The 9,333-nt window shown below is 46.2% G+C and overlaps 1 protein-coding gene across 3 annotated transcripts in view; it reads right to left on the bottom strand.

Annotated features, from left to right (window-relative positions):
* Positions 1-384: 384 nt before the first annotated feature.
* The window catches only part of STAC (SH3 and cysteine rich domain), a 137,261-nt gene continuing 128,312 nt past the window's right edge, over positions 385-9,333 (bottom strand). For 2 of the 3 annotated variants that reach the window (XM_047874900.1, XM_047874899.1), the window contains exons 10-11: positions 9,118-9,255; positions 385-2,162 (exon numbers count right to left, since the gene is read on the bottom strand). In XM_047874900.1, the coding sequence (XP_047730856.1) occupies positions 2,064-2,162; positions 9,118-9,255 (237 nt within the window). In that variant the 3' untranslated portion in view covers positions 385-2,063. Of the gene's footprint in view, positions 2,163-6,936; positions 9,256-9,333 lie in introns of those variants that run through there. The other variant, XM_047874898.1, reaches the window with a different exon arrangement.

Here is a 9,333-nt window from a genome sequence, read left to right as displayed (position 1 = left end):
CTCTCCCACGTGGTGGCCTCAGAGTTGAATTCACATGGTGGCTTGGGGTTCCCAGGGTGAGTGTTCCCAGAGAGCAAGGCGGAAGCTGCGAGGACGTCTTGGCCTAGACTCAGACGTCATGCCACATCACTTCTGCTGTATTCTAGTGGTCACAGAAGACCAGCCCTGATTCAGTGTGGGAGCGGGCTACACAAAGGCAAGGATATCGGGAGGCAGAGACCCCTGGGGGAACGCCTTGGGGGCAGGCTACAACAGCCTCCTTCTATTCAGCTTCCAAAGGCAAACTGATTTTTCAGTGCAAGTTAAGTTTGCCTAGGATGTGACACCGCTATACCAAAACACTTCAGTGGCTATTCTGCCAGAAAGAAGAGATCAGGACACGTGTTTCTATGTTTTCTTCCAGCACTGTGTTGTCTTTATTAAACGGAATACAGAACTAGAGGCAGAAAGGGTTTGGACTCTGGCATTCCGTTTTAGGGAATGGCAGTCCTATTATCCACCCTGGCTCTCAGAGAACCCATCTTGTCTCGGCACACTCAGTTTTGCAGGTTGTACCGGAGAGGGAGGGAATTCTGGGTGCTGGCTTTAAAACGACAGTAAGGCATCCAAACTACTGTGAAACCAGCAGCCACCCTCTCTCAGCTCCCAACATCAGGCTGAGTAGTAACGAAAGAAATAAATGGAGACTAATGATACTAGGGTCTGGGGAACAATGCTTACATGCACAAGATGCACCCACTTAAGTCTTTTAAAAACCAGTTGTTCTAATGCTTTTATTGCTCTGTAACAAAATGAATCGAGCTGACATGGGTTCCAAGGTCACTGTGCATTGAAGTTTAACCGTATTAATGACTAAGTGATCGGATGCAAGTTCGAATGCTAGGAGGAGGCTTGCGGAGGAAGGCATCACAGTATATTGAATGCTTGTAAACATTAGTACAAATACAGAGTAAGAGGGACTCCCCACTTGATGTTAAAGAGGCCCCAAGTTCCTCTACTTTCTGAGGGATGAAGCACTAAAGATTCTTTTCCACTTTACATCGGCTAGGGTATAATATACTGCCCTAAAGAGGAACGGATTCAGAGTTGGCTACTTTTCTCCCAAGATGCGGTTGGTTCTCCTCCAGGTTCCTGGTTCTCTACAAGCTGGGCTCAGCCTCCAAAAGGGGGTCCTATAGGATGGCCTGAGGGAAAACGCTGCCCCTAGTACAGGGGACGTGGAATGAAACAGGGCTGATCGCTGAGATTTTTTGCCCCATTCTCTTCCTCAGGCCCATCGCCTCAGGGAAATGCTTTCATAACCCGAAGGGCTGTATATTCTTCAATAAGTAGGGCTCTTTGCCCCACCTTACCCCGCGCTTCGCCCTCTGTATTTGTCGGGCCTCGTGTCCTGCTCTGTCACCTCTGTTGGTAACTAAAGCAGCAGCTGGGACTGCCTGTCGGCCACCTTTGGGCAGAGCAGGTCTCTCTCTCGGTGGTTGGTGCCACCAGCTCAGCCCACACACCTCAAGGGCACCCCACGACTGACTCAGAGGACGGAAGAGACAGTACAAATGCAAAGTGAGAGGGGCTGAGAGGAGCCCTAGGATGCTGGGGGCTGGGAAGCAGGACTTCCTGATGCAGAGACTGCAAACGTGGTGACGTGGATGGGCCGGGCGGGACTGGGGACACAGGTCTGGAACCAGAATCACACTTGGCTATAGGGATCTGAGCCTTGCACAGGGCCCATACCACAAGCTGGAGCACACTCCAGCGGGCTAACTTACATCACATGGATGGGGACTGAGGTGAATCCTCAGGGACAGTTGTGGCTACTGCCCCACCGCCACTGCCACCGCCACCTGCAAAGTGCTCAGCTCAGCCTCGCCCCCACCTTGGGCAGCCCGGCAATGCTGTGAGATGGGCCCTCTGTCCTGTGGCTGGGACTCCAGTCTCAGATCCGTGAGTCTTGTCTCACTGTTTCCCGGGTGGAGGGTCAGCGCGACAGCTCCTCTGTGTGGACACAGTGTGAGATGAGGCATCGCGGCGGAGCCCATCCACTGCAAAAGCAGGGGGGCCAGCAATCAGATGTTTTCTAGGACATCCAGGGGGACGAGGCCCCTCTTCTTTCCACTGAGGACTCTGATAAAGCCGTCCTGTTCTTCTTCAGAGGTCACGCAGATCTGAATGCCAAGGAAGAAAACACCAAAGGGTCAACAAAGAAGAAGCTAGAAGCTACTATGGCTTGAATCGCTGCAGACTGAGGCCAGGAGCACCCAACTGGAAAAGGGAGAGGAGTTTCAGGGAGTGGGACTGGCTCTGTAAGAAAAAGGTTGAATAAATATTAGGCAGATCCTGGCTTTGGAACTATGCGCAGGCGTCATATGTTTTCTGAGATTCAGCTTTATGAACGAAGATCAATAAAATGGAATTAATCATACTGTGTCCCTCTGAAGAGTCACTACGAGGACAGAATGAAATAATGCTTCCTATAGAGCCTAGCGCGTGCCATGCAATGAGTCCTCAAAACGTTTTAAAGATCCAAACAAATAGCTACCATTCAGCAGGCTCTTGTCATGTGCTTGGAAATTTATATACGTCGTATCAGAAAACCCAAAGAAGCTATTCCATTCTTGGCCCCAAGCAAAGCAAAGAGACGCTAACGTCTCCCCTAGTCCACCTGTGCCGGACTTAACAAGAAGGTGCTTAAAATCCATTTGGGTATTCTTGTCACTTACCACTGCCAGGCCACCGAACGGCATGAAGGGTGGGTGTGGTCAGAGGTAGAGAAGAGGCTTTGAAAAAGAGCCTTTGATGTGCTGTGAGTTCACCCAGTCGACCTGCTTCCGTGGGTGGTAGGTTATGTCTTAGGCTGGATTCCCCAGAAACAGAGCCTGAGACAGGAGTCCTCCTGAAGGGACTTGTTGAGCGTGTACTCTTGGGAGGTGGGAAGTGAGGGAAGCATGGCGGTCAGTGGAAGGAGCTGAGCAAAGGTGAGGTCTCAGCTGGAGGCGAGCCTGAGCCCGATCCTGCAGGGAGCTCTGGAGCATGAAGTGCACCACAGAGCGGTCCCACCTTGAGGCAGGGGGTCCGGTCTTCTGGGCCCTGTGTGTCAGTCGTTGGCCACTGGCTGACGCGGGCTGTGAGAGATGCAACCTATCAGGCCAGGCAGCTCTTGTTCCATGAAGGGGGATTAGCTGGACAAAGGGCAGCTGTGAGATACTAGCCGACACAGCGACCGGGAGATAGGTGCACCCACCTAGAGAAGGGGACGTGGGCAGGGCCCCAATAGAGACCCCCTTCACATGGAAGGACAGGCATTAACAGGCCACTTAAAGAGCTTCATTTGTGACTCCTGGGGCTTGGGACACACAACAGGCTGGTATCTGGTTCAGGTTTCAGAAACTTGCTGTGTGATAAGCTTGACTGGAAAGAGGATGAGACAGGAGTTAATTTAACAGAAGATGTGTTGACTGTTTCACGAAGGCCAGAGGTGATGTGTGAGAAAGGAACAGCCCAGGGGCCATGTTAGATCCTACTAGAGTCTGATGGGGTAAGGTGACCCCCGAAAGGAGGGTGAACCACCTGATTTCCAAAAACTAAGGCCTGTCATTGCCCATGACAGAAACATTGCAGGCAGGAGACCCTAGGGATGGGCAGGGAGTATATGTCTTAAAAGAACCCATTAAAATGCCCCGGGGGCAGGATTTACCATTAAAACCCGTCAAAGACGGAGTTTTCTTCCTTCTTGACATATGTCCCAAATTCGACAACCTTTACTATCAGTCTAAGCAATCTGCATCAACATCTGCTTCCTCGTGCAGATTTGTTCTAGATGCTTATTTTAAAAATTGAGTTTATAGTTTGAAATAGTTAAATAAAGAAATCAAACCTGAAAACAATTTACTGGCATACACACACACAGATGTTATATCATGGTGATGTCTAATAGGGAGAACCCTGGAAAGGGAATCAGAAAACTGAAATTCTGGCCAGAGCTAAGAGCCTTACACCATTACCCCATGCCTGAGAACATACCAAAAATGCCTGCAGTTTGGGTCTCTGTTAGCTTTCTGGGTCTGTTTCTGAGTTTTCCGTTATTTACATTAGCAGTCAATTTCAGTCTCTCCAGCAAAATCCCACTGTGTGTCTGTACACACTACCTTTAATTTTCCTTCTCTCTCCCAAGATTTCAGCATGGAAGTGAAACATGGTTTGGTAGAGGCAATGGAAGAGTGGTCTGAGGGGGTCTCAAAGAGTAGGGAGGCCTAGAAGCACCAATGTTCATGCTTTGTTGCATGTATGGACTTACTCTGCACCTCCTAATTGGCACCCCTACAGTGATTTGATCTGGGGAGACCTTCCAAAGGACGAGGAGTTCAGTACCCACCATGCCCTCCTTGGACAGTCTTGGGAGCAGACAATGGGTAAACAGAGGAGGAAGCTAAAGGAAGTTGAAAACAGATGAACAGAAATGGTTGAAAATAGGCTTCAGTGGTTTGTACTCTTCCCAGAAATGAAGGGTCTAGAATTTAAAATTCTGGTGGTACAAATAACATAACTTGCCATGCTTGAGAACCTACCATTTTAGGAAGCAGTAACCGGGCTGGAAGCATTTCATTTCGAGATAGAATGGAATGATGAGCCCAGAAGATTATGGGTAGAGAAGGGCAGGAGGTGAGGGAGAACCACAGCAACTCCTTTGGTTCGGAGGGCCATGAAGAGGGTACCCAACTTGTCTTGGTTTGCCAGGGACTTTCTCAATCTTTTCACTGAAAGTCCTACATTGCAGGAAATTCGTCAGTCCCAGAGACCAAGTGGGGCTGTTGATTATCCCAGCAAATGTTTTCTTGGTCAGGCCACGTGAAAGATACCCCAGTTCCTGTATTCACTCATTCATCCATTCATTCGTTCATTCAAGTTTTTATTGAGTGCCTACTATGTAATAGACACCACTCCAGAAACTTGGAAACTGGTGAAAAAAGGGCAGATCCCTGCTCTCCTGGAGCTTATTGGGCAGAACTAGGGGACAGATATTTCACTGAGTAATTACACATGTGATGAGCACATTGCTGAATGAATTAATTCCTCACTCATGGGGAAAGGGGTGCTGATGTGAGTATCTATGGCAATCTGATCTGGCCGAGGGGGTAAGAAAGACCTCCCTAAAGAAGAGGCCTTTAAGCAAAGATAGCAAGGTGAAAACGAGGGGGAAAAAGTAGGAGATGAACATATTTCAGTATCAAGGGAGTGTGGCACTTTGGAGGTGGGGAATCTGTGGGGAAAAGTCAGAGAGGCTGGAGGGGCCAAGAAAGTGTAGGAACACCAGCACCACTGAGCCCAGCAGATGCCCTTAGCTGACCTTCTGACTTCTCCCATTGACAGGAACTGGGGGACTGGCCAACCACTAAAACCATCGCCGGCAACGATCAATTCAGTTAGGATTCACCTGTGCCATGGAAGGTAGAAAAGCATTTATACTTTCTTGGGGGTAGTTTTCAAATTTTCTCCACAATAAATGCGTTTCAGTTTTGTAATCTAAAAATAATTTACCTATTTGTCTTGAAAGCTTTGACGAAAATGCAAAGAATCAATAAAAAGTAGTTTTACAGGGATGGCAGAACTTTGGATGAATTTAATGCAATACTGTTATGGTATTTAAAGTTGATTTCATGAGGGTATTTTTTAAATTTCAAAAATGCAGAAAACACACTTTGGCCTTCATGCAAACTCTAGTTGTGTTTGTAACATAAGGATAACTTGATTCTATTTGGAAACAAGAGCTCTGCGAAAAAACAATAGAATTATGAGACAAATTAACCCCAGAGGTAGAAATGTGATGTAATCAAAGATGCATTGCATTATTTTTAGAATCGAATTCCTTCTATTTGAAATTTGACACCTAAGATAATGGGAGGCCACAAAAGTGGAGCCAGAATTTCAAAAAATCCTTCTCAATAACAGATTTTTAAAATGTAAATTTTCTTTCAAGTGGCTGGCATTCTTCCGAAATTGGTTGCCATGCTGATGACAAAGATCGAAAACGGAAAATCGTGCGGGGCAAACGAGCCCTCGGTGCCTCTTGCTCACCCGTCTGGAACTGGAATCCATTACGTCCACATGCCTTCCACTTGGCATTGTCACAGCCACGGTGTCCTTTGGTCATCACAGGACCGCTGCAGGACGTCAAGGTGAGGTCATGGAAATGAAGGTCGTGCTCTCACTTCAGCTTTGATCCTGGGGCCTTTGTAAAGGGATTCCCTGCCTTTACCCTGAGCAGTTCTGCTTCACCAGGTCTGGAATGGAGTCCAGGAGTCTGTATTTTCAACCACCTCCCAGGTGATTAGGAGTCAGGTGGTGCAAAGACCCCACTCCCAGAAACACCAGGCTGGGCAAAGTTATGGACTTTTTAAGAGGGCTATAGGCAGGGGCACCTGGGCGGCTCAGTTGGTTAAGCGTCTGACTGGGTTTCAGCTCAGGTCATGATCTCACGGTTTGTGAGCTTGAGCCCCAAGTCGGGCACTGCGCTGACATCATAGAGCCTGCGTGACATTCTCTCTCTCTGCCCCTCCCCTGCACACACACACACACACACACACATGCACTCTCTCTCTCTCTCTCTCTCTCTCTCTCAATAAATAAATAAATAAACTTAAATTTATTTTTAAAGGATTATGAGCAGATCCAGTTTGTTCCTGGTTCAGGCTGTGTTGTGTCTTCAGCATGTCTAACTGAAGAGGTTGGATTGTTTGTCTCACCCCTACCCATCCTGGAAGATGGTCAGTTCAACCATAAAGAGTCCAGAATGCAGGTGTGAGCCCATTCCCAGAAAACACAATTTGGGGGACGAAGGCCAAGGAGTTGGTAGGAGTCGTTGAGCTGATGTTCTGCTTCTGGAAATTGATCAACTTGAGCAAGTTTTCATTTGCCTTCTGATTTCACGGACTTGTATATTAATAAAACAAAAACAACATTTACTTTCAAGTGGGGAAGCACAAGAATATTCTGAGGAAAAAAATCAAGCGTGCTAGCAAAATTATTTAATAACACTTTGCCAATAAAGATGAAAATCCTTCTCAAATTTATTTCATTCAAAAGACTTTCCAAGCTTTTGGACCAGGGAGGATATAATTTGGTGAGCTTGGAGAAATTTGAGGCATTGGCATGGAACCCAGCGGGAAAGTAGGTGTTTGCTTTGTGGAAGGGGGGGTGTGGGATTAGAGATGGGGTCTCAGTTTGACAAGGATGATTCCATTGCCTGGAATGACCCAGCAGGGCACTCATATGAGCAAGAATTTGTTTTCAAGGGGCTCTGTGGTCCTAGGACACCTGCCTTTTTGACATTTGCTTTCCTTGGGAGCCAAACTATGCAAATGGTGCTGTCCTGTTCAGAGGTTGGTCCACATGGTCCAGGGCACATGACTCCATGGAAAATATGGGCTTAGAACGTGCAGATCTATGCTTAAGTTCCATTCTGGCTACTGACCAGGTTTTTGCCCCCTTGAGCAAGGCAAAATCTTCTATGAGCTTTTGTTTGGGATCGCAAGTAAAATGCTGTAGGTATATATACTTTATAAATACATATGCATGACATCATTAAATAATAAGTAATAATAATCATGATACTTATAATAATTATCATTGTGACAATGTCTAGGACTGTATTAATTTATTCTTTCCTTCTCTCTCAACTGGGGGCTGGAGCTAAATATTTTTCTTTTAAATAGCCATAAAGAAAAGGTAAATCATTATTTCTTGAGGGTGTATTTGTTAGTTTGAAAATGATCATGTATTTCGATCTATGTGTGGCATATAAAATTGCTGATCAAATTAGGAAAACCAATTTTTAAAAATTATAAATCAGATATAATTACGAAGTAATGACTGATTTTTTTTTATGGGAGTTAGAAACTATCTTTTCAGGCAATTCCAAAAATGACATTCAAGATGTGTTTTGGGCAATTATTGAACAGGGATAGTATTAAAGCCATTAACGTGTTTTTCTTTTTGTACTTCTTTGTAGAGTGGGCCTCATCATTTCCAACCAGAGGTTTAATTGCCTCAGGAGATATTAGAATTACCATACCAACAATGGAGACAAAAGAGAAGCAAGGTTTTGATTTCCAAAATTGGAAATTAGAGTCAATTGTGAGACTCTATTAGGAAATAGAAGAAATTTCTACGGTCTGATTTTTTCGGATCATCTCCAAATACACCAAGAGCAAACTTGGAGGTCTTAGCGTATTATTTTGCTCTGTAGCAAGGATACAGGATATGACATGAAGGAAGTTGGAGTCAGAGAAGAAGGGGCGGTAAGAAGCCCCCTCTCTCGGCTGGAAGAAGGCCAAGAAAGGCAGAGTTAGGACAAAGAGCTGAGCCGTGTGTGTCTTCTCCCTTTGTGCCTGTCAACATTCCAGAAGTGAGATGGGAGAGGGAGAAGCAAGGAGCCTGAAGACATACAGGTACAAGGCGTTCGTGCCTTACTTCTCAGGAAATCAACGGTATCACAGTGAACTCCAAGTTCAACATAGCACAAGAGCAAGATGGCACCAGACACCTCTCGATTAGATGTAGGGAGATATTCGGGCACTGGTGTGAGCTAGTCCCTGGTTACCTACGTCCTGACTGTTTTATGCAGCCATGTGAAGGTGTCTTGCATTCCAGTGAAAAGGCAGGAGCTTGGAGTCTGGACAAGTAGACATTACTGAGAAGGGTCTTCGTGACCGGAGGCAAATGCAATGAACTGTGCAACGCGTCAGCAGGGAACAGCAATGTATTCCCAAGAGACTGCGAACCATGCATTAGTGGAGACCAGCAAAAAACCCAAACTGGACTGGAGCAGGGGTCCACTTCAGAGACGAGTGGTCCTCAGAGAAAAGCACCAGGACCAGACTCCTTAGTCTGCTGCTACGATGTTATGTGTATTTCCTTTTGTGAACAGACCCCACCAGCTAAACTTGCGAACATTCTGGTTTTGCGGGTTTAGACCCTACACGCTACACAATTATCACGGGCGTGTCTGTACCTTTCCTCAAAGTGAATACTTTGAATATGACTGCATTCATTTAGATTTATGTTTGTTAGTGACCGTGACTCTGTTTTAGTCCTACCTGCTGTGTGCGTGCATGCTGTACTCACCTGATTCTCTTTCAGTGTCATCTGCCCCTGTTCCTTACACCCAAGGAAGGTCCTAACACATCTAAAAATCTTCTCATTTTGTTGTACTCTCTGAACAAAGTTGGCCGGGAAGAAGCCAATCCTGTCTTGAATTTTTCCCTGAAAGGAAAAAGGAGGCATGCATCCGCAACTATAACATCTGTCGTAATGATGGTTACCAGATAGTTACCAAATAAA

The sequence above is a fragment of the Prionailurus viverrinus genome, chromosome C2 (genome assembly GCF_022837055.1).
Source record: "Prionailurus viverrinus isolate Anna chromosome C2, UM_Priviv_1.0, whole genome shotgun sequence".
NCBI classification, from domain to species: Eukaryota; Metazoa; Chordata; class Mammalia; order Carnivora; family Felidae; genus Prionailurus; species Prionailurus viverrinus.
The sequence above is the reverse complement of the archived record's forward strand: the minus strand, read 5'-3'. Positions and strand labels throughout refer to the sequence as shown.